At 41.6% G+C, this 25,912-nt stretch overlaps 1 protein-coding gene and 1 long non-coding RNA gene across 3 annotated transcripts in view; one reads left to right on the forward strand and one right to left on the reverse strand.

The window, feature by feature from the left end:
• Nucleotides 1–428: 428 nt before the first annotated feature.
• Nucleotides 429–10,914, reverse strand: LOC125913275 (uncharacterized). Of its 2 annotated transcripts, none has more exons than XR_007454960.1 (3): nt 10,620–10,914; nt 2,333–2,516; nt 429–2,238 (listed from the first exon to the last, which is right to left on the reverse strand). It is a non-coding gene; the product is annotated as an uncharacterized LOC125913275 (long non-coding RNA). The 2 variants fall into 2 exon arrangements; XR_007454959.1 differs by lacking the exon at nt 10,620–10,914 and adding an exon at nt 3,967–4,752.
• A 202-nt stretch (nt 10,915–11,116) lies between these two features.
• Nucleotides 11,117–25,912, forward strand: part of NOTCH2 (notch receptor 2) — a 163,964-nt gene continuing 149,168 nt past the window's right edge. Inside the window, exon 1 of the mRNA XM_049618358.1 lies at nt 11,117–11,278. Within this exon, the coding sequence (XP_049474315.1) occupies nt 11,206–11,278 (73 nt within the window). The 5' untranslated portion in view covers nt 11,117–11,205. The remainder of the gene's footprint in view (nt 11,279–25,912) is intronic.

Here is a 25,912-nt window from a genome sequence, read left to right on the forward strand (position 1 = left end):
TAAATGTGGCCAGAATGCTAAGAGCTTTCTGCGTCAGCCTATGGAGTCTGGGTTCTAACTACCATAGGTAAGGGGAGCCACTGGTGGGTTTTAAGTACAGAGTGATGGGATTATACTTCTATTTTGGACAGTCCTGTGGGTTGCCGTGTAGTGAATGTACAAAGGAAGGTGAGACTGAAAGCTGGGAGACCATTAAGAAAATCATCAATTGTGTCAGATGCTGAATATGGTCAAGGAGGATGAGGACTGAGATGAAGTTCATTGGATTTGGCACTTGAAGGTCTTTGGTGACCTCTAAAAGTAATTTCAATAAAATAATTTGAGCAGAAACCAAGTTACTAAGCCAGTGGTTCTCAAAGTGTGGTCTCCAGACCAAAGGCATCAGTATCACCTGGGAACTTGCTAGAAATGCAAATTACCCAGCCTCATCCCATACCCCACCTCAAAACTCTGGGAGCGGGGCACCACAATTTGTATTTTCATGCCCTCTGGTGCACACCAAAGTTGGAGAACTACTGGCCTGAACAAATCTTTCTCCGTCTCTTCTCCAAGCGGGCTGCTTAGAGAACCAGGAACCAACTCTTCCAATAACTGAGCTGAAGCCCTAAATACGTGTCAATATCATAGTTTCTCAGCCCTTTGCATAAGTCATTCCCTCTGTCAGTGGTAGGCTCTCCCCAACTCTCTCTCCAAATGTACACATAGATAGTTTCTACCTGGCAATACTGAATGCACTGTTCAAGGCCTAACTCAAAAGCCACCTTCCTAGGAAGTCTTTCCAATTTCCTCCAGGAAGCTCTTCTATGGATCCTGCTGCACATATTTCTACTATGGCATTTATTTTATTGTGTTATTTTGTTTGGTTTACTGTCTTCCCCACTAGCTAGAAGTTCCTCAGGAGCAGGGACTGCCTTGTTCATCTCTATTTCTCCATTGTTTTCACATAGGAGATGCTCAATAAATGTAGAAACAGAAAGCTATAATGGGTTGAGGAAGTAAGAATAGCAAGGGAGAAACTACTCTTTTAAGAGGTTTATGAGTGAAAGGAAAGAGAAATTTGTCTGAGCCAACAATAGAAAGTAATTTTGTGTGTGCACAAGCATGTGCATTATGGCTGGAAGAAAAGTTTTGGCTGAGAGGATTAAGCCAGTAGAGGGCAAGAAATGCCCTCAGTGACAGTGGGGGCAGATGGATAATGAATGGCAAGACTGTCTTGGAAAAGTCCAAAGAGGATGAAATTAATGGCCAATGCAGAAGGATTAGCAATGGAATATAGGAAAGACTTTTCTCTGAGATATAAGGGCAGGAAGGAAAGGTGGGAACATAAGAGCTAAGTTGTGAGGTTAAGGGAGAGAGGTTGGGGGAGCGCTTTGATGGTCTGCCAGTACAGAAACGGGGAAGGCTAGGGACAGTTCTACAGGGGAGAGGATATTTGAGCTAAGGGATATGTTTATTGAAGTGGGAAGTGAGGCCTTTTGCTGGGGAGGAAACAGGGAACAGAAAGAGGGAAAGAGGCCTGAGGAGACTGGTAAAGGCCTGCCCATGTCTTAGAGGTGGGGGGTGGGGTAGTGATGTTAGAGAGCAGCAGTGGGGGTGGTGGGTATTTGGTGCTGATCTATTATAGCTGCTGAAGGGGCCTGCCCATTCACTCCACTGTCTTGGGCAAGGGATGCAGTGTGGGTAGACTGTCGGCAGGGGCTATCTCTGCAGAATGACGGACAACTCTGGATACAGATCCCAATACTGACATAGGAAGCATTCGAGCTCTACATTTCATCAATGCTGGAATATAATGCAGATAGTAACAATATTACATATGACAACTCTGTAGCAACACAGGAAAAGATCTATGATCTATATGAATTAGCTGAGAAAGCAGGCTAAAAACTGTATGCGTGTCATGATTACAACTATTTGAAAGGTGCATAGGAAGGAAAGCCTGAATAAAATCTACCAAAATTTTATTGGCGATGGCATTATAGGGGGTTTTCCTTTAATTTTTAATTATGTATATATTTAAGTGAAAATATGGAAATAAATAGAATTGGTTCTTTCCCTACTGCCTTTGTCTTTTATTTGGTACGTTTAGAAGACAGCATTTCAAAATAAAAAGTTGTAGTGTGGAACCAACCTGTAGAATTGTCTGAGCTTCTCTCCTCTGAGTGGCAGAGGCAGGGAAATGAAGCCCTTGAGTTGTCCCAGGGTTGGAGGCTGACAAGCGAGAGATTGGGCATCCTGCTGTAGGGGAGCACAAAGGAGGTATGTGATCAAGCTGCTCTTTTAATAAACTTGGGAGACCAGGCTTACAATATATGATCAGTGGACAACTTACTCCATGTTCAGGCAAGTTGTCTAAACAATGGGTGGGACTGAAATGCTGTGGCAGAGACCTGTGGGCAGGCAGATGTAATTTGCAGAAGTCATTTGTTGCCACTGGAGGTGGTCAGAAGGACCTGGGCTGTGCCACTGCATAGCAGCTGTGTGCTCTTGGGCAACTTCTGGATTTCGTTTTCTGCCTGTGAAGTGGGAATGATAACATATACTCATAAGCTGGTGGGGACATTACAAATTATAACGCAGGTGAAGTGCTTAATACAGCGCCTCACAGACGTAAGCACTCTAACATTTCCTGACATTATCATTATTAATGTGGCCAATATTATTATCTATAAATATTTATGATAGAGGGAACTGATTTGCATTGGGGAAGCTTTGAATTCTTTGGAGGGAATTCAGGGAGGTGTCCTCAGGGTGGTTGTCTGTCACCTCTAGAGCAAGGCTATGGGTTCACTCCAGGCCTTCAGGAGGGAAGAGGGAAATGTGCAAGGAGGAACTCCATGTTGCTTCTTCTTTTGCTAGTGTTTGTGTTACTTCCCCCCTTCTAAACAGGTGCATATTACTCCAGAGCGCCCTTTCACCTTCCTCTCCCACTCTTCTCTTTTTCTTCTTTTCAACTCTTCATACTTCTCTTTTCTCCTCAAAACCCCAGGCAGAGGACACATAAGGAACTATACTACTTTTTGCATGTTCCAAGTTTGTTTTTTGAAACTTGAAGGTTGTCTCCTCGTTGCAGCACTTGGAGTTTACATGAGCCAGTCTGTGTTCCTGCTGTCCATTCCTCCCCTTACTTAAGAAAGATCTATGCCCCCAACTGCTGCCTTTAGTAAATGCTTTTAAACGATAGTCATCGGTAGACAGGCAGTATTCCAGACCATAAGAGTTCAATTAAGGAAGGTTCTTTTGAGGTAACTATATCTTGCAAAAGAAGCCAACAGAGGTGTGAACTGTCCACAGGGCCCTTCTAGGCAATGAGGTGTATTTTCCCAGACTCAGATGTAAATCTTAATGTGGGAACCATTCTCTGTCTTGCTAGCATCTGTTCTTTTTTTCTTGCTTAGATGTTTAGTAAGTAGGATAAAAGGGAAAAAGTCAAAGTTTTGAAAGAAAAATGCTTAGACCAGTGGTCTGAGCCAGAGAGCAGAGTGGTCCTATCACGTTATTCTTAACAAAAACCAGAATGATTAAAAACCAAGTTGGTGTCCAGATCAAGTACAACCACCACTCACCTTCCGAATTCCAATTTTACATTCTGTCCTGCATTCATGAGTAATAATGATGTACTTTCAGCTTTGTTGGAAACCCTATTTGTATATTTTACAAGGTCATTACCTTCAGCAACAGATACCTGGTCTGAGCCCAGCAATTACCACCTCTGTCTCTGCACACATTAGCACACATACACACCACTGATTTGTACTTTCCTATAAAATTACTCTTTCCCTTTTTAATTAGAATGTTTTCAGAAGCAAACCCTATCGTTAAGGCCATGTACGCTTCCATTATAAATACCTGTTGCCAGCCATTAATTATCTCCTGATGAATTACTTTAGAAGATCTTTTTTAATGCTCACTTTTAAAAGTGAGATTTCTTTTCCTTACTTGTGATGCTTCCATCCTCATACTTACTTAACCGCTTTGAATTCCACATAATAAGAAAATGTTCCCCTTTCTTTTGCTTCAGGGGAGTTCGATGTGATCTGTACTCAGAATGAAGATTTTTTTCATACTTTAAGGTGGAAACTTTCTGTGGGCCTGGACCTCACTGCTCAAGAATGTCTTGGCTAATTGTGAGGGAAGAATATAAGAATGTTGGTGGAAACAATTGAATAGTCTCTGGGAACAAACACCTTAACATTTCATAAATATCTACAGTTGCATAACCATTTTAGTGACAGAAGCACTGTGAGTTATCCAATAATATTGTGGTTTGATAATTACACAGTTGTGGGTTTATGCTGCTTTTGAATTGGGGAGATGTCCTGGTGCATACAGGTCAATCCTTTTTGTGTCATTATATATAAAATATATACATCCACTTAGTAATTGAACTATAATACCTCCCAGCATAAAGTACTTAAAAGAAAATTTTAAGTTAAGTAATGCTAAAGTGAGCATTCCTGTACTAACTTAGCTGCTTATCTCATGGATAGCGGAGAATTTGGGATTCCTAGTTACAGTACCATTCATCGTGTAGTACATACATATGAACATTTCATTATACAAGGACAACCTTAAACTTTCCTCTTCTTGACCATCAATTAAAATTTTTAAAAATGTTTATATATTTATTTATTTTTGAGAGAGAGAAAGAGAGAGAGAGAGACAGAGCACAAGGAGGGGAGGGGCAGAGAGAGACACACACACACAGAATCTCCAGGCTCCGAGCTGTCAGCACAGAGCCCAATGCAGGGCTCGAACTCACAAGCAGTGAGATCATAACCTGAGCTGAAGTCAGATGCTTAACTGACTGAGCCACCCAGGCACCCCTTGACATCAATTAAGTTGAGATACTCATATTCCTAAAAGGGTAAAGATATGTCAAGAGGCCCAGGTTACAGTTTCTTACATTATTTATACCCTTAATCAGAGCAGAGACAATTAGCTGAAGATTCTTGGCTCCTAATGCTCAGAGCTAGTTTGAATCCTTCTGGAACCTGTTCTCTGTTTGACTGAACCTGGTGGACCTCTCAGAATGCAGGTCTTCATTGTGCACTTACTCCATGCTCCCTGCAAGACAGGAACCAACTGCTGTGGGGTTTACAAACAAGAATAAGAGATGCTTCCTGTGCTCACAGTGTTTACAGTCCAGCTGTATAGGCCACCTCAGTTCATTCATATCTTGTAGGCTGGGGACAGGATGAAATGAAAGTGGCCTTAGAATTAATCACAGTGCTCTCTACTTTCCCACAGCCCCATGCTTCATCTCTGCTGTAGTTATGTTGTATGTTGGCCTTCCTCGATGCATTGTAATGTCCAGAGAACAGGGGCTGGTTCTGATGCACATCTGTATCACCACAGAGTCAAGGATGTGCTTTGCAGAGGGTAGGCTCTCAAAAGATGTGTTTAAACCAAAGAATGTACTTGCTTGCTTAGGCTTCCTAATTACAATGAGTCAGCTTGTTTTGTCCCATTGTGGTGGACTTCACCAATATGGTGAAGCTGTTGGCCCTCTGCCCAGAGGTACCCAAACTAAAGATGGTCTTGGATGTGCTTCATAACTGGTGTTATGTTTTAGGAAGAGACAGAATGAGACAGAATAAGAAGTCAGAAATAGCAGGGGTTTTGTCTCAGCTGTCATTAATGACTTGACCTTGGGCAAGGCACTTAAACTCTATCTCAGTTTCTTCATCTGTGAAATGGGGGATAATAATGACTGGCTTGACTGTTTCCCATGGTTGCTTTGCGAATCAAATAAGATAATGTACTTAAAAGTGTTCTGGAAAGCCTAAAGCGCTGCACAAATGCAAGGTATTATTTTGCAGAGATCTTCCTTTTAATTCTTGCTTCCACACACACTTTATCACACAACTCTGGGTTCCTGGGTTATGTGGGGAGACGTGTGGAGTACATGTGTTGAGTAGCTCAACCTAGGCTTGATAAGTTCTCCAGAATCGCTTCTTCAACATCTATAGCGTTTAACTGATTCAGCATATGTTTCTCCGAAAGACCCAGACAATTATGCATCTCTCTCCAATTCATATAGATATATATGCCCCTCATGCAGCATTTATTCAATGCATATACTATGAACACTTTATGTGTACTGCTGTGCTAGGAACTGGGGCAAAATGGACAATGTAAGATCCCTGTCTTTGAGTGGTTTCGTACCCTACTGGATCTGAGAGAACAGACCTAAGAATAAATAAGTGCCTAATTCTGTATTTGTTTTGGGAGGCAATTTTTACTTGAGTTTTAATTAGCAAAGACATTTGTGCATATTTTTAGTTTTGACTAAAATGAAAACTAGTGCTGGCCCTTATTCATGTTTTTCTACTGCTAATGGTGTGTAGATTTTAATTGAGCCCGGAGGCTGAGGTTTTTTGTTTGCTTATTTGCTTCAGATGAAAGTGTGTGGCATCCCATATTTCTTTGATTCAGTGAAGTTGTGAAACTTTAAGAACTAGCACTGGCTCATTACTTATGGGATCACCTGAATATTTTCCTGCCAATTTCTCCTGTCAAGTAGGATTTGCTTTGACTAGAAGTACTGTCCTAGGGAAGGCCATTCCCAAATCCAGCTGAGTAATCAAACTGTTGAGTACATTTAGGGCTGACATCTCCAGGCAGATTCTGGCATTTTATGTTCTCGGCTGCTACTGGAGCTTTGAGACTGTACCACGTGACCCCTGGCTGCTGACAGGGATTAGGGAAATAGTCACCTAACTGCACACGGTAGAATTTAGGGTTAGCTTTGTGGGGAGGTCGACCACAGAAAGTGTATTTCAGTGCAATTCCATCCTGCTAATCAGTCAGGGTCCTAAAGCAATTAACATCTGCAGGGCCCCGCTACACCTGAACATGGCTTTCCCCTTTTCAGCAACATTGGTCTTTTGCCCATTTATCTACTCTACGAAACCTCCTTTTCCTTCTCTTATATTTCCTATGCCTGGGAATAGCCCATCATGCCTCAAGATACCTGGGTCATTGCTGATTCCTTGACCTACATTTCCTCTCTCATCTAAACCATTACTAGTCTTGGGAGCCCATCTTTTCTGCACCCCCACAGCTCCTGCCTAAGTTCTTATCTTCCCACTTTAGAGAACAGGTTCAGGTCTTTATTGTTTGCCTGCCTCTATACCTGTTCCCTGTGTCTGAAATAGCCTTAGACTTCTAAACATGAGAACTCTTCTTCTTTACCCGATTAATCTTTTGGTCCTTCAATCTTAGTCTAGCAGTTGACGTCTTCCCGGAAACCTTCCCTGCCCACTCCTGGGCTGGGACAGGACTCATCGTCCCTTCTCTGTGAACCCACAGCATTCTACATGTCATGTTGGATCTTCATTGTTGGTTACTTGTCTGTCTTTATCCCTCAGCTACTCACACAGGATCTGGCCCATGGCAATATTCATCAAAATGATACATGATGGGTTGGACTGATTTGTTTTCCTCTCTGTCTTTGCCAACTCGTCTTCCCCTTGATTTTCAGCTCCCATTTTGTTTTTTTTGACTATTTTATATCCATAGCTTCTTTCAAAACATGTCTTTTATAATACCTCTTTGGTAATGTCCTTCTCCTACTTTCATTCATAACGTTTATTCTTTATTCCTCTTGTCCTTATGGGAATGTGTGCAATAAGTTTAAAATTATAACAAATCCAGCAAAAGTTATATGTGAACATAATAATTACTTTCCTTAAAACAGTCACCTTGGGGGCCCGGGGTAGCTCAGTCGGTTAAGCGTCCGACTTCAGTTCAGGTCATGATCTCACAGTTCGTGGGTTTGAGCCCCGCATCGGGCTCTGCGCTGACAGCATGGAGCCTGGAGCCTGCTTCGGATTCTGTGTCTCCCCTCTTCTCTGTCATGAAGATTTGATTTTAGGGGCGCCTGGGTGGCTCAGTCGGTTGGGCGTCCGACTTCAGCTCAGGTCATGATCTCACAGTCGGTGAGTTTGAGCCCTGCTCTGTGCTGACAGCTCAGAGACTGGAGCCTGCTTCGGATTCCATGTCTCCCTCTCTCTCTGTCCCTCCTTGTGCTCTCTCTCTCTCAAAAATTGAATAAACGTTAAAAACAACAACAACAACAACAACAACCAGTCACCTTGGGAAACTGCATACCTTTTTAAAATAATGTCATAGCCTCAGCCATTTCCAGAGCTGCTTTTTGGGGATGAGTACCTTCACATTTTTCTGAATATATTTTAATAGTGACAAATCTAGTCTCTGCAGGTGATGTTTAAAATTTCTATAGAGCCAAGACACCATGAACTATATTTAATGGGTAAAGAGAATGCCCTAGCTGGTAACACTATGGGTTAACAACTAAAAAGTAGTGTTATTTTCTTTCTGTGAACATATTTGCACAAGGGAAATTCCAAAGCTATTTTGACTAATTATGTTATTTTTGAAAAGAGTTTCTAGCATCCCAAGGTGACTACTTTCAATAACAGTGCTTGCTTATTTATTATAAAGTGCTTATTCAAATCCAGCCTATAATCATACTGACTTGCATTTGTTTAGTGTTGTTTTACATTATAGTTCAACATCTATTATGTGATAGACACTGGGAATAAATAAGGCCATGGTCTTTGCCCATAAGGACCTCCTAATTAGTTGAGAAGACAGAAATAGCAGCAATCCTGTGTAAAAAATAGACATTGCCTGAAAATAAGGAAGCAGTACAGTGGAGAGACTGTCCGTGAGGAGTAAGAATTTGTTACAGTGTCAGCAAAACCTTCTCAGGCCTGAAGGATTAATGATGACTAGAAGTTCACTAAGAGAAGGAGGGAAGGGGATGGCAGGAGTCCTTCCAAGCCCAGGAACAGAAGGTACAGACACCGAAACAAGAAGATATGTTTGGGGGAATGTCAAATCTTTCAATACTGTTATTGTGTAAAGTTCACAATGGGGGCAGAGAGGGTGAGAGATGGGGCCCAACGAAGTAAAGGCCTTGTATTTTTACTGCCTTTAAAAGTTTGGTGTTTATCCTGTAAGGGACAGGGAGAAGCCCCGTGGGTAGAATTCTCCTTCCCAATGAGATCCTAAATTCCCCCATCCAATTAGTCACATAGTTGCACCCCCCATTCCCCCCCTCCCCCAAGATTGTCTCAATTCCATCTCTTCCTTTCCATTCTGACGTTCACCTCATTAGTTCAGGCCTTCATCACCCCAGGCCTGGAATGTTTCACAAACTCCTGACTGGCCCTTGGACTCCAGTTCACCTTTTGCTCCTGACAATCAATTTTGCACAGGATTATCAGAGCAACTTTTCTTTCCACCAAGTCTCACCCCTGTTCAAAAGCCTTCAGTGGTTTTCTATGATCTGAGGGATAACTGGTCCTCCCCCTTTTCAGCTTGTCATTCAAGATCTTACTAACCTGGTCCCAGCTCCCCCTTCCCTCTTGGACTCCTGTAAATGCAAATAGTGTCAGAACTCATCTACTTATTCCCTTATTTGTACCTTTACTTTTATGGTGGCTGTCCTCTGGAATGCTACAACCACACAAACCCTTCTGTTTGTTTTGTTTTCAGCTTTTTTCTTACAAATAGTAAGCCCATATGTACCCAATGCTTGGTGACATCCCCCACTGTCCTGCCCTGGGAGTAACCACTATTCTGGTTATAGTCTATATATTCTATAGAATATGTTCTATATTCTATTTATATTATATTCTACATATTACGATTATATATATGGTGTGGTATATTCCATTATATATATATTATAGTATAGTATACCATATAGTATACTTTATAGTATATATATGTATATAATGTGGTATATTCCATTATATATATATTATAATATAGTATACTATATAGTATACTTTATAGTATAGTATATATACGTATATAGAGTGTGGTATACTCCATTATATATATATAGTACAGTATAGTATACTATATAGTACACTTTATAATATAGTATTTATATGTATAGTGTGGTATATTCCATTGTGTGTATATATATATATATATATATACTATATTATAGCATAGTATACTACATAGTAGTATACTTTATAGTATAGTATATATATAGTATATATAGTGTGGTATGCATCTATAAATAATAGATGGCACAGGTCTGAAAAATATTAAATATACATGAATGATATACTTTATATCTCTTTTTGCACCCAGATTTTCACTGTCATCTTATTCTTGATCTATCCCTGACATATATGAATATAGTCTCTTCGATTGCTGTATTCCATTTCATTTTACAAATATACCATGCATTCTTCATCTATTCATCTATGGGTGGGATTTAGGTTGTTTCCAAGTTTTGGCTTTTACGAACAATGTCACAACGAATATCTTTAGCCAAACCTTCCCTGAATCCTGTAGGATTCTCCTCTAAAGTAGTTTGTGCATCCCGCGTCTGTAGGATCATCCCATTGTGTTGAGCACACTGCTACGCCAAGTATGGCGGTTGGGAAATATTTGCTGACTGAATGAATGAATGAACGGTGCAGCACAACCCGGGTGATGGCCACGTTCCTTTTCAGGGGCCTTTGGCGCCTTGGCCCCCATTTCCTTTGACAGCGCTGGCCCTTCTCTACCGCATTCCTGCAGCTAGCCCGAGAGCGTGTGTAAGTGTGGGTGTGTGGGGGCGATACCTCTCTCTCACTGGAGGAGGCACGTCTCTCCCGGCAAGTTCACGATCTCGGCAACCCTGGCGTCTGAAGTTCAGGGTCCGAACACCCACCTCCTTCGGGAGAGGCCCGGCCCGGGGAGGCAGTCCAGCGCCGAGGGAGTTAAGGCGCGTCCAGACCCGACGCGGGTCGGAGGAGGCTGGCGGGGCCGTCGGAGGGCTCGTAGTAGATCCCTCCGCGCGCAGCTCGGGCCGGCGCTTCTTCCTGCGGGAAACCCCTGGGTGCCGAAGGCGGCGGGGCCCGGCCGCGGCGACAGGGGGCGGGGCTTGCGGTGGGAGGAGGCGGCTGAGGCGGAAGGACACACGAGGCTGCTTCTCTGCACAGCCGAGAAAGTTTCAGCCAAACTTCGGGCGGCGGCTGAGGAGCGGCAGCCTTGGGGTGCAGGGAGTGGAGGCATTTACGCCCGGGCTTCGGGGCACAGCGCGAGGCCGTGAGGCGCAGAAGCAGGAGGAGGAGGGGAGAGAGAGTGGGGGGGGGACCCTTGGTGGGGACCCCCTCCCCATGTGGATCTGCGCAGGCGGCGGCGGCGGCGGAGGAGGCGACCGAGAAGATGCCCGCCCTGCTCCCCGCTCCCCTGTGGGCGCTGCTGGCGCTCTGGTTGTGCCGCGCGGCCCCCGCGCGTGGTGAGTATCGGGCCGAGGGGCGCTGTCCTTTGCGCCGGGTCCCGCGCACCGCCGGCCCAGCTCGGCCGGCCACCTGGGGCGACCATTCCATCCGCCTCCACCTCCCCCACCCCGCCCTCCTGCGTCCTCCTCTCTGCGAGAAGGCCGGGTTCCGAGCGGGGCCGCTCGGTTCCCGAAAGTTTGGACCCCGTCAGGGCCCCCCTCCCCCGCGCTCCCCGCCGCCTCCGACACCCCCGCGGCCCCAACACACGCCTCCTCGGCTGAAGGGGGGCCGGGCCGCGAGCCTCAGAAACTCGCTTTCCCAAGCGGTCGTGTGCGGAGACTTGGGCTGCGTTGCCCTTCTGGTTCCGCGTTTCCTGGGGTCGAGCGAGAGCCGAGGGCCGGCTGCCCGAGACGAACCCTCGCCGGCCGCGGACCGCAGATGGGCTGAGCGAAGGAATGCCAGATTCCGGCGTGGAGGGAGCGGGGGCAGGGCCTCCGAGCCCAACGGCTTGCACCTTCACGGCCAGACCTCGCTCTGCCCAAGGGAGGCACGCAGGACGGGTGGGCGGCTTTGGGGTGGATGGGGACAGGGCTTCGTGGCGTGCCTGGGTTCGGACATTCGGAATCCGTGGTCCCGAGGAACCCGCGGTGTTTTGCTCGAGCCTTTGAAAGGTGGAGGCAGGAGCAGTAGAGAAACTGGTGTGGCTGCATGAGCCACATGATTTAAAAATCTCGACTGCTGTTATTCTTTCCAAGGCGCTGAGCTCGGGCGCTGTTTCAGAGTCTGTGTCCAGCCCCAGGAATGTGGTGTGACGATCACCAACTCCTCCAACCTGGCAGCGGCGTTTGCTGCTCTTTTGGCATTGTTGGGGGTGGGGCAGGGGCGGGTGAGGAAAAGTGGATACGTTAATTCAAAGTGCTTCCTCGGAAAGCGTCTTTATGGTTGGATATTCGCAACAGTCTTTCTGAACACGGTTGGACCGAGGACATCGAATCACGTCTTATCCATCCCACCCACAGTCTCAGACTCCCAATTTCTTCAGGCTGTTTAGTGGAAAGAGCTTGGGTTTTGGAGCCCAGCTCTGTAATCCTGGGTTCAAATCCCGCTCTGCTGTGTGAACTCACCAATCAAACTGGGAATGAAATTACCCAGCTAATAGGATTAATTAAGAGAATGTATATTAAACCAGTGGCAGTCAGAAGGTATTCAAAAAGTCCTTTCGGGGCAGGGCTGTGTTTTACTTTTTATGAACCCTGCCTCCAGTGGGATGGCAGCTTGGTGCATGTTTGTGAAACTCATAGGGACCTCTTCTTTTCCTAGCCTAATCTGAAGGAAGATTTTACGTTTACCAAAACCAAAACCAAAACAAAACCCCCAAAATAACAACAAAAAAAAAAACCACCCAAAACATGAACATGAACAATGTCTTTTTGCAAAGAAAAGGTTAAGAAGATGATGAAAAATTTGCTCTTTGTTCATTGTTAACAGGTAGTTGACAGGCCAATCACAGATGTTTGAAAGAGAACAAGGTTATTTATCCAAGTACTGGATTGTTCAGCACGAACCAGATCCTGCTTGGAAAGCTCAAATTCCATACACCTCCATGTCCCTAAGAATTTCAGAAGTGGACCAGGAGGCTATGTGATTGATGATGAACCAAAATTGTTGTTTTAGAAGCATTTAACAAAACAGTATAGGATTCTTGCCTTTCCTTTTTTTTTTGAGCGAAAGCTTTACTGTAAGTGTAGATTTAGGGTAAAAAGGAGTGTAAACGATGGGCTACTTTGAGGATTACAAGCCTTGGTTTCTACCATTGACTTGTGTAGTCTCCTCACCTATGAAAAGAGCCAAATAATCCCCTTTAGAGAGTTGGAGGGAATAATAAATATGATTGCAAACAGATTTGCAAAATTAAGTGTTAGGTGATAAGACTGATGTCAAAAATAGAATTACTCTCACACATAGGGCTTCTCTCATTCTAGGAACTCAGTCCATAGAACGATATCCTCTTTTATACTTCTGTACTGATGAGGTATTGCTATTACCAGCTAGCTTTTAGGTGGACAAGGTGAGTGTTAAGTCAGTAAGTTCAAGGGACTAAATATGGATATTTTGATTTTCAGATGGGTGTTCTTCAGATGCTAAACTACTGCAATAAATGAGATTATAAAACCTGTTTTTGGGTGCAAATTTTAAATCTTTTCAGAGTCTGGCAGTGAAGGTTTCTTGAGTCTCCATCTATAATCATGGCATTTTTTTGTCATGTCAATTATAACACACTCTTCCAAATTTTTGAGTGTTCCTGTATTTGGGATTGTGGCCAATTGTTAATTTAAATGTCACTGAGTTCGTAAGGTGAGAAGCTGTCAACCCATCTGTCTGCTTGTTTAAACAGCTACCCAAGACCACCTCTTGCTCCTTTTCTTTTGCTTTGCAGTGGGAAGTGATTCCCTGGTTTTGGTGCCTGCTAGATAATTTCTTAGCTGAATTCTCTTTAATAAAAATCACAAAGAGCAGTTTTCTTTCAGATGAAGATGAAGTTTATTTTTCTTTTTCTTTCTTCTTGTTCTTTCTATATTATTATTCTTTGGTGGGGGGAGGGGAAAGGAGAGTGATGGTTTCTTATCTTTCGTTTCTTTTTCCTGATGTTTTGATTTTTAAAAATACTTACCCACATCTTCTTGGCATCCCTCTGTGCTATTCCCATTCTGCTGTCTATTCTGTTGGCTTCCTGTGGTATAGAGAAATAACTTTTGGTTTACCTGAATTGTATTTGCTGACTTCAGGACTTTTAGAAAAATGTTTAAATTCAGTGGGATATGCTTGGATGCTTCAGAGCAGCTTTACAATACATTTTAAAAATATCACGCCCACAGAAATTCTATTTTGCCCACAAAATTTGCATCGATCTAGTTCCCACTCTGCCGCCATTCCTAGTGGCTTTCCTCCTTCCCCTGTCCACTGTGATAGAAGAAGGAACTCCAAATCCTGGCTCCACATCAAGATCACCTGGAGGGACTCTTAGTGTCAACACCCAGGGATTATGATACAGTAGGTCTGAGAATCTGTAGTTTTCCAGGTTGATAGTAACTTGTTGGAAACACTGATGGTTTATTATTCTGCTTCCAAGTGTGTGTTTGTGTGGTGTGTGTGTGTGTGGGGTCTTCCCTTCTTATTTTTAATAATTTCCAGAATTAATCTAACCTTAGATATTCCAGTGTTTAATCCTCTGTCAAAGATTTTTAAAATTGTAACATAAGAGCTATAGAGTATAATACCATTTCTTCTTGTTCATCTGGACACAGTGGGTCCCCATTGTCCCTTTAGAAGGGCTTTATATATTTGAATGATATAGTATAAATCCTCTATCCAACCGTTTTCTTCTCTGTTGTCTTTTATTCCTCAAGCTTCATTCATACATATATAATTTTGGACCCCCTTTATTTGCCCTTAGTGGTTTTAGAGTAAAACATTCTAAGCCATGACTTTAATGAAAATATAATAGGAGATTTTATATTATCCTTATGTTGTGTTTCCACTCATTTAAGTGCTTCCTTTCTTGACATTTCTATCTGGATGCCAAAACTTGAACCTTTCATTTCCTCTCACTTTTTTCTAATTCTCCTCCTCTCTTCTTCCCTTTCTCTGCAAATGACTTGGAACCAAAAGGTCTTATTTTCTTCTACTCTTCCTTTTTTATTGGTCTGCTGTACAAATGATATGTTGGAAAGATCAGTAGACTAGGAGCCAGAAGACCAGCATTCTCCTCCAGGTCTGTATTTAATTAGTCTTATAATCTTGTGGGAGGGATTTTGGTCCTCCATTTGCCCAGGTATATTGTCCATAGTCACCGAGCCATTACAGAGTTGAGAGTAGAATTTCTCTCTTCGGGTCCTCAGTCTGGTGCCTCCTCCACTCTCCGCACCATTTTTGTCTTTTGTACAAATGAGCTTATATACACGAAAACACTTAGAACATTCTCAAGTGCTTCTGGTTAATGTGTACATCTTGAGGAAGAGAATTGTGTTTTTTCATTTATGCATTTTTTCTAAACTTGGCATCTAACTTTCTGTACTTGGCATTTAATAGGCACTCAATAAATATTTGTTCAATTGGACAATTACTTTTAGTCATTTTCTTATTCTGGACTACTATGGTACTCCAAGACAGTTTTTTTTTTTTTTTTTTAATAGTATTTGCAAGGGTCATTGCTTACCTTACATTTGGGGCAACACCAAATTTTCCCCTTTCCCAGATGTTTTATTTAAACTTGCTATTTTGAATTTGTGTGTGTGTGTGTGTGTGTGTGTGTGTGTGTGCACGCACATGTGTGTGTGGTTTCTTCTCTATTTGATCACTTCTGCAAATCATTAAAAAAATTTTTTTTAATGTTTATTTTTGAGAGAGAGAGAGAGAGAGAGAGAGACATACAGTGTGAGGAGGGGAGGGGCAGAGAGAGAGGGAGACACAGAATCTGAAACAGGTTCCGGGCTCTGAGCTGTCAGCACAGAACCCGATGTGGGGCTCGAACCCACGAACCGTGAGATCATGACCTGGGCCAAGTCAGACTCATAACCAAGTGAGCCACCCAGGCGCCCCTCTTTTTTTTTTTTTTTTTTTTGATGTTTATTTATTTTTGCGAGAGAGAGTGCGAGCAGGGGAGGGGCAGAGAGAGAGGGAGACACAGAATCCAAAGCAGGCTCTAGGCTCTGAGCTGTCAGCCCTGAGCCCAATGCAGGGCTCGAACTCAACAAACTGTGAGATCGTGACCTAAGCCGAAGTTCGGTACTTAACCGACTGAGCCACCCAGGTGCCCCTGATCACTTCTGCAAATCATAAAGGTCACTTTGACTTTGGAATTTAACCTCAAAGGCGCTGACATCCACCCCCTGCCTCTTACTTGAGCTTCTTCTACTGTTTCCTGTATTACTATATTACTAAACTAGCAATTTTATTATTTTGTTCAGAGTTGCCATATTTTATTGTAATTTTGGTCATTTGGGGGATTATTGGAATAGTGTTTTTAAAATTAGAGTTAACTAAGTTTATGTTTTGATGTTTTTTTTTTGAGATTTTTCATTATAAGCTGGATATTGCAAACTTATATTGCAAACTTTATATTTAGTAAAGTTTTTTTTTTTTACCCCATCGAGAGCGTTCCCTAAAAACCACTGCAACTCTAAAAACTCTAAAGATGAGAAATGACGAATAAAACCTTGAGAGAACTGTATAGTGTGTGAGCTACCTCTGGAACATACTTGCTCCTTGAGGGCAGGCACTATGTCACACACATCCCTCCATAAAACTTGTCTGGCATATGTCCGATGTGCAGAGTCAGCCAAGCAGCAGGTCAGCTTTGTCACAGCACCTGTAATTCCTGCTCTGTCCTCCCAACCTTTGGGGTATTTTGGAGGAGAGGCCAAAGGTGAGTCAGGGGTGTGTGTTACGCTCTTTTCTCCTTTGAAGAGAAAAGATCAGTTGAAAGCTGACCCCACCTACAGACTTTTATACTGTCTCTTTTTATTAGTTAATGGGTAGCTGAAATTTTCCTCTTTGTTGACTTATATGTTGGCAGAAACTTTAAAATTTACCTAGTCCTTCTATCCTTTCCATGCTGGATGTGCTCCTCTTACAGCATCCTGGTCAATAGGTAGCTTACCTTTTTTGTGCTTGGACAACTGTTATGGTAGCTCCCTGCCTCTGCAGGCAGCTTAGTTCATCTCTGGACAACTCTGAGTTTTAGAAAGATCTTCTTATATACAGTTGTAGTCTGTCTCCTTGAGAATTGTGCCCATTGGCATCTTCTCAGGGATTTGCCTTATAAAGTTTTAAGCCCTGTGTAAGTGACAGGGATCCAAAAGGGGTACCTTTTACTGAACGGATGCCTACTCTGCCATTAAAGGAGTTAGACCTAGTGAGGAGCATGGAGATGATTCCATCTGGGGTGTTTTCCTGGATATTCTGATTCAGTGGGTCTGAAATAGTATCTGGGAATTTGTATATTGAAGAAATAGCCACTTATTTTTTTTTTAATTTTTAAAAATGGTTATTTAGTTTTGAGAGTGGAGAGAGAGAGAGAGAGCAGGAGAGGGGCAGAGCCCAGTTAATTTTTATATTAGGGAAATTTGGAATCATTGCAGAGTGGATCTGGGGAAAGTAAGGGTGTTTTGGGTTAGCATTTATTTGTTTGTTGTTCTTTGATAGTACTAGAGACAGGTTGCTTTGCCTGGGTCTTGTGGTCATTTTTTCCCCTTGAGAAGAGTTTGATTCTTGCTCATTAGGGAAGCTGCTCTGTATCCCCATAAGACTAATAAAGTGATTTGTTTTATCTTAAAAAAATAATCTACAAACTATTCAGAATATCAGGGCTGGTGTATGTGTGCTGTGTGTGACTTTGGTGGAAGCCTCCTTATCCCTTCATCAGAATGTTACAAAGATGCCAGGATACATAGGTGTTCCACTGTCTTTTTGGTGTCCGCTAAGGAATTCTGTTCTAGTCCTTGTGAATGACACTGCCTTTTAGCATGTCTGCTTTGTTAACCCATGAACATATAACTTGTGTCAGGGATTCCCCTCAGATGTGTTAGTGCAAAAAGATACATGAAAGTCACTCATTTCAGGCAGTCCTGCCTTTGGGCTGTCTGGGCTCTGCAGCAAATGGAATATGGAAGGGAGAATAAAGGAGGAATCAAGGGTCTTTTTTTAAATAAAAATTTTTAGGTTTATTTATTTTTTTGAGAGAGAAAGTGTGAGCTTAAGTGAGGGAAGGGTAGGGAGGGGAGAGGAAGGATCCCAAGGAGTGGGATGTGGGGCTCGAACTCATGAACTGTGAGATTGTGACCTGAACTGAAATCAAGAGTTGGACACTTAACCGACTGAGTCACCCAGGTGCCCCAGGAATCAAGGGTCTCTTGAGCAGAACAGAGCATTCTGCAAGAAGGGGCCCAGGAGTGTTCCTCTGACAAAGACTTGATGTCGCTGTCCCTTATAGGAACTAGAAAGTGGCTTCAGATCTGAAAGGATAGGCTCCTGGCCTCTGGATGGGACAAACCTGTAGTGTTATTTGTAGTGGTAGGAGGTTTGCTATAGGTCTGTTCTTTCTGTCGTCTCCTTTTTGAGGCAGATACCAGCTGTGTGGCAGAAAATACACTCTGATCTTACAGAAAAGAGCAAAACCAAGAAGGGGAGGCGGGGGGGGGGGGATGATAAAAGCCATAGCTTGGAGTGATAATTACTGTACTAATTTATTTATATGTGTAAGTATATAAGTTTCTACATAAAACTCTGGTAGGATCCCTTGTTATTGGCTCTAAGGTTTATTATCTTTGTAGCTCTGCTGTCTTAGTGGTGTGTTAGAGAGGATTGTGGTGTCTTGTCATCCTTAATTTGTGTATTTCATCATGTGGCAGACAGTACAGGGTATTCTGCTCTTGTAGATGTGTGGGAATCATTGACCAAGTCAAAGATAGGGCCCTGCCCCCAAGGAGCTGACATCATCATGGAGATAAGACAGATGAGCACACAATTAGGAATATGAAATACAAGTCATTTAGTCACTTATCTACAGTCTCTGAAAGCAGTTTCCTGCAGTCAGAGTGACTAAGAGCTATAGGGTCTGGGGGAGTAAACTTCAGGTCTACTAGGGAATAGTGACCCCCAGCTCACTCCGACTGGGCTTGTCTGCTATTCTCCCCTTTCTCTTTTGTAATTTAGAAGTATCTAAACTTAACTTGGGGGAAAAGATAAAGACCCCTTTGTCTGGTATGGGTCTAAATGTAAATTTGGCACATGTTATGGTATCTGTTGTGTCTATCACTGGGTTTGTGGCAAGAGAGAGAGGGCTGTTTTCTTAGTCCTTGATGAGAAGCCCGGTCTAGGACAAGTTAAGGTGGAAATATCTTCTTTGGAAGACCTAGTTCTCAGTGGCAGTAGCTGAAGGAACTTCTTGTCACAGCCAGGCAATGACTGAGGTACAGTATGGACACACCCAGAGTTGCTGCCTCAGGTGGCATTGATTAATCATACTAACATCTCCCTCACCCTCTGTGCTTGTCTTGGCAAAACCCTGTCCTACCAGCTCCTCAAAGTTTGTGTTTTATTAGATACGATTGAACAAAGTCTTGGGGGTCATTTTACTGTCCCTTGCCACCCTTGAACTGCAGGCTAGTTACCTTGGTCCAGCTCTGGTGTCCTTGGTCTTTGATCATTCAGTGAGGGGCCTGGGTCTTTCTTCCCATTGGACTGAAGCACCTTCCCAGAGGCCTGCCTGAGGCAGTTTCTGGTCTTCAAGTCACTTCCTTTCAGAATATTGGCAGCTGGGTAGTGACTCTGGTTCTTTGAATACATCAGCCAGACATCATGCCAAGATGGACTCATTGCTTCACAAAGACACGTTGGGTCTATGGGTGTTGCAGGACCTGTTTCTGGGTTAAGAGTAGCTCCCCCACCCTTCTATATATTTAATCATATGAAGAAAGCTTGTGTGTATTTTGTGAGGTAAGGAAAACATGACGATAATATTTTGATTGGAGTCAGATATTGCCTCCTTAATAATATGTTGTCTTTTAACAAATAGCATCATTTTAAACTACAATTTTGCTTGCTGAATAAAGTATTGCGCAAGACGCTGTGGTTACATTCTAAAGTATAGTAGCTTGTTCAGAAGCAGGTGCATTTAAAATGGTTGTTGTTTGCTTCTTTTTCATCTCTTTTTATTCTCATCTGTCTTTTGTGAGGAGATTCTGGGAAGCTTTTTTAAGCCTTGAAGATTAAATAGTCTATTTTAACTAGACCCTAAGAAGGAGAGGTTGCTATGCTGACATATTTATCCAACATTCAAATAAGAATAATCGAATAGTGTTTACTCACTAATGTCTTTTGTTAAGTTTCTGAATATAAATAGTCAGAAAACTAGATCGTGCTAATGTGTTAATTTCTCTAAATCGAAATGTGGTAAGCTGCAAAGAAACTGCCATTTAATTCTCTGCTTTCACATGCCTTGGTCCATCCAGAAAGTGTCGAGACTCGTTGAACTTTGAGGATGTGTATATTTTGATTATTATTTTTAATGTCTTTCTTTGCTCTGAACGTGTCTTTATTTATTTGTTAGATCTTTTTTAATTGGAAATGTTAAGGACATTCACTTTATTGCAACATTTAAAACACTTTCTAATCTTTATGAGGATTATTAGAGGAAAAACATATCTTGTGAATCATGCAAGTCCTTGGTAGTATGTTACTATTTAAAGTAAGTGACAATATTTCATGACTCCTGTGACATATACTTCCTAAGAGATTTAAAGAAAATGGTTGTAACTAAAAACAAGCATTGTAATATTTTAAGGTAGGTTTACAAAGTAACAGAGTTATTCTTCGTGTTTACACATAATTAACTCGTATTTATACTTTGTTGATTTTCTCTGGCACCTTTACAAGGTTTTTTTAATTAAAAAAATTAAAAAAAATTTTTTTTTAAATCTTTATTTATTTTTGAGAAAGAGACGAAGGTGAGCAGGGGAGAAGCAGATAGAGAGGGATACACAGAATCCAAAGCAGGCTCCAGGCCCTGAGCTGTCAGCACAGAGCCCAACGCGGGGCTTGAACCCACAAACCGCAAGATCATGACCTGAGCCGAAGTTGGACACTCAACTGACTGAGCCACCCAGGTGCCCCCTAATTAAAATTTTTAAAAATTGTTTACTTATTTTTGAAAGAGAGAGAGCCCGAGTGTGAGTGGGGGAGGGGCAGAGAGCGAGGGAGATACAGAATCCGAAGCAGGCTCCAGGTTCTGAGCTGTCAGCATGGAGCCCGAGGCGGGGCTCGAATTCATGAATTGGATCATGACCTGAGCCAAAGTCGGACGCTTAACTGACCAAGCCACCCAGGTGCCCCTACAAGATTTTTTTTGGAGGGGGAGGTTATTTAAAAAGTAATTACATTTAAAAGTAGTTAAGGACATTGAAAAATCTAGAAAACTATGAGATAAAAATATTCATAATCATACTACTGTTAATATTTTAGTGTACTCTTTTGGTTTCTTTTTTCTACCCTTAGTTTTATTTATTTATTTATTTATTTATTTAATTTTTAAAAATGTTTATTTTTGACAGGGGTGGGGGGAAACAGGATCCGAAGCAGGCTCCACCTGACAGCAAAGAGCCTGATGCAGGGCTCAAACTCATGAACTGTGAGATCATGTCTTGAGCCAAAGTCGGACACTTAACTGACTGAGCCACCCAGACATCCCACTACCTTTAGTTTTAAAAAGTTATTGATTAATGATGTATATGCACAGTTTTCTGTACTGCCTTTCTTTGATGGTTATAAATGTTTTTCATATTTTCAAGCATTTTCCATAAATGGATGTTTTTTGGTTAAATAATATTCTTGTTAAAGGGGTTACTAGTTTTGACCATTTTTTGATTGGATATTTAGTTGGTTCCACTTTTTTTTCTATATAAATGATGCTGATCACCTTCATACATAAAAAAAATTCCTCATTAGGATTTTTCCCCATTAAACTAGTTTTGCAGAAGAAAAATTACCGCGTCAAAGGGTAATTTTTTAAAATTGGGAAACAATTTAAAAATAAAGAGGAAAGCATAAGAGAAAATTAAAATCTCCAATAAGTCTATCACTTCCATCCAAAACCCACAGTTAATATTTTGATAGATTCTAGACAGTTTTTTTCTGTGTCTGTTATTGCAGTTGGCATTTTAGCATATGTATAGTTTTATCATTTGCTTCTGCACTACTTAAGATATTGTGAACATTTTCCTATATGTAAATGTTCTTTAAGAATATTAAAGGGTGTATACTGTTCTATCTTAAGGATCTGTTACATATAATTTAAACTGAAACCAATTCTCAGTTGCCAACTTTCATAATTGTGAATAATGCTATAATGAACATTCGTACATTTAAATCTTGGTAGGAATATTTATTTTGTTAACATAAGCTCTCAGAAGTCAGTATTTTGTTTCAGAGTATGGACTTTCCTGTGACTTTGATACACACTGCCAAATTCCGTTCCACATAGTTTGACCAAGTTGTATTTCCATTGGCAGAATATGAAACTGTGTTCCCACCTGTACTCAACCTTAGTTTTTATTTTTAAAACTCTTAACCAATTTGATAAGTGGTAAAGGCTACCTCATCTTAACTTGCCTCCCTGATTATACAGTGATACTGAGTGGTTTTTCATATGGTTGGTGGCCACTTCTTATTTACTTATTTTGATAAATTGTGTCTTTTACCCCTCAAGGTATTCATTTTTTGGTTACTGATTTGAAAAAGCTGTTTATATTAAGTGTATTAGTCCTTTGTCTTAAATGTGTTGCAACATGCATGGACAGGTTAAACTGCATAATATCAAATTGCTACCAATATTGATTTCAAAAATTGTTTATCTGATAGGGTTTCAATCCTTTGATTTGCAATGAGCTTCATCAATTTTCTTTTTATTTGTTAACTGGTATTTTCTATAGCTACTTTAAAATTCTAATCTGACTGTATCATAAAACAAAAAGCTGTCAGTTGTATGTGCTCAGGAAATGCACATATAACATTTTATAAATATATACTGGAGGGAAACTGTATATTCTGGAACTAAATATGTGATTTTGGTAGGTTGAGGATAAGCTGCTTATGTCCTGTTTTCCTGGACATCCAAGATCTTTGAAGTATGTAACATCCCTGAAAGGCAGGACTAATGCACTACTAAATCTGACATTTTGACCTAATTGATAATTGTACTGTGGTTTAGCCAGTCCGTTTGGTCAGACAACAGGATGACTAAGATTCCCTCCCCTCTCTCCTCACCAAATTGATTAGTTGTGGGACAGAACTGACTCAATCAACCTGTTGTTTTGGCACCCTGTGGACACCACCTGTTTCTTCCATTTCTCCCTCCAGCCTCCCACTGCCCTAGTGCAGTGCTGTGTGCACAGTGGGTAGGAGATCAATGTTGTTGCTGAAGAATGTTGCAATAAAGAAGAGTAGACTGCTTTTTTTTTCAAGCTTGTATGTTCTTAAGGTACCCTGCTGCTTTTGACATTAAGAGCTCCAGCTGAACTGTTGTATGTGGAAGCCCTGCAGGTCTTAAGTGTTTGATTCAGAGTAATTTCAGGCAATATGAATGCTTTCTTAAGTATCATTGGAATTTACTGGGCTGGTTGTTTGCCAGCTATTACCATATTTAGCAGGAAGAGACCTGGGGAACAAGGACATTTCTGACCAACCAAAGAAGGAAACCTCTCTGAAGAGGATTGTGACTATTTTTTAAAATGGTGTGGTTAAGAGAATGCCAGTTAGAGAGATTCCGGTTTGTGTCCAGTTGTCTTTGTTTCTATGCCCCATCCACAAAATTAATTTATGGGTGGGAAAAGAGATTTGATAGTGAAGCTCTTTCTCACCCTGAAGTCTAATACTGTTTCTGGGAGGAAATTAGAGAATTCTTACACCTAGACTGTGCATTGAGAGGCTTAATTAACAGGTGAAGCTGCTGATTAAAAACAGGTTGAGGGGTGTTTATTTTCATCTTTCTTTCTGAAGGCTTACTTATTTTCTGCTTTGTCATGGTCTGAATTTATTTTGGCCTAGTCCTTTTCTCCATCCTACTTTTGGAACTGCCAGCCTTCCCTCTATGGCTTAAAATTTCTCTGCCTGTTTTTCCATTTTAAAGATGAAGATACTATTTGGAAGGATCATTCAATATAACTGACATACAACTTATTTTCATAAAGTAAAACAACCCCAACGTTTACATAGCAATGTAGAGTTTACAGAGCCTTCTTATAATTGCTTCGTTTATTCTTCATAAAACCTTAGTGGAAACTGAGCCTCAGAGGGGTTATTTGGCTTGTATACCATTGTTTAACCCTAGATAATAAGTGACAGGGCTGGGGATATAAACTTGTGGTTTGACTTTTTAAAGTTCAGCTTTAAAAAAAAAAAAACATTTTGTTGAATTCTTACTATGTGTCTCATTCTGCTAGGGCTTTACGTATATTTCCTCACTTAATTTACATGGCTATCCTTTAGGGTAGACAGTATTTAACTGTTTTACAGACAAGGAAATTGGAACTGAGATTCACAGCTTTGGATGATGGGGTGAATAATGTGGTTAATTAAGAATGGAGACAGAATTCAAGCATCTGCAGTCAACGATGGAGCTTTATGTATGTTCATAAAATTACGCCTACAACAACCCTACAAGATGGGGAATAGGTTAAGTGGGGAAACTGAGGGATATAGTAAAGGTGCATTTTTTTTTAGAATTTTGTTTTATTTACATGTCATATACATTTTCTTTCTTAAAAAAATTTTTTTTTATGTTCATTTATTTTTGAGAGAGAGCACAAGCCAGGGAGGGAGGGGTAGAGAGAAAGAGAGACAGAATCCCAAGCAGGCTCCGCACTGTCAGTGCAGAGCCCGATTATAGGTCTTGAACTCATGAACTGTGAGATCATGACCTGAGTTGAGATCAAGAGTCAGGTGCTTTACTGACTGTGCCACCCAGGTGCCCCTAAAGATGCATATTTTTATGATATGTATAACTAAAAATTAATTCATAAGACTGGCAGTTCTTTGTTTTTTTTTAAATTTTTTTATGTTTGTTTATTTTTGATAGAGAGAGAGAGTGAATGAGAGAGTGCAAGCGGGGGGGGGGGGGGGGCAGAGAGAGAGGGAGACACTGAATCCAAAGCAGGCACCAGGCTCCGAGCTGTCAGCACAGAGCCCGACACAGGGCTCGAACTCACAGATTGCGAGATCATGACCTGAGCCAAAATCAGATGCTTAACCAACTGAGCCACCCAGGCACCCCTGGCAGTTTTTTGAATTGTAGAGGTCAGCTATTAGGAATTTTTTGTATCTTCTAATAAACAAGAAATGGATGGACATTAATTGACCAATGGCCCTTGACTTCCTTTAGTTCATTTCTGTCACCAGGAGAAACAAAATGAATTTGGGCTGAGAGGAGGGGAGTTGCCATTAAGGATTAGTCTTTAAGCCAAAATGGGCCACAGCTATGAGATCTTCAGAGGGCTGCCCTTAGCAATGACCTGACTCCTGAGGGCTCTGCTTGGGGACATTCCTGCCTGTGTTTATGGAGACTTCTCTTTGAGAGGGAGTTATTGGCTTATGGGGAGAGAAGATGGGGATACTTTTTAGTCTGGCTCTGAACATACTAGCTCTGTGTCTTTGGGCAAGTTTCTTAAGCACTCTGTGCCTCATATTCGTTAGTAATAAAAGGATTATAACAGCATGTAATTGTTAGGGTTATTATGAGAATTAAATAAGTGTATAATGTGATAATAATTCATAGTGCAGTGCCTGGCACATACTAAGAGTGAGGTAAATAGTGTTATTTTATGTTGCAGTATGGACTTTTTGTTGCTTTCACTTTAATCAAAAGTGGATGAGTGATTCGGCCCTTTGGTGAGAAACAGGAGCTTCATCTTTGCAGCAAGTACATTGTTCACTGCTTTTCAGTGACTGTATACATATTTAGGGGTCTTGTCTTTGAGTTTGTTCCCTTAATGGTGTGTACTTCCAATTTGGAGGAATTTTGTCTATTACACAAATTGCACTGATAGGTGTTAACTCATTTCCCCATTATTTATTAACCAGACATTTGTGGTTGGATGTTA

Source organism: Panthera uncia, assembly GCF_023721935.1.
Source record: "Panthera uncia isolate 11264 chromosome C1 unlocalized genomic scaffold, Puncia_PCG_1.0 HiC_scaffold_4, whole genome shotgun sequence".
Taxonomy (NCBI): domain Eukaryota; kingdom Metazoa; phylum Chordata; class Mammalia; order Carnivora; family Felidae; genus Panthera; species Panthera uncia.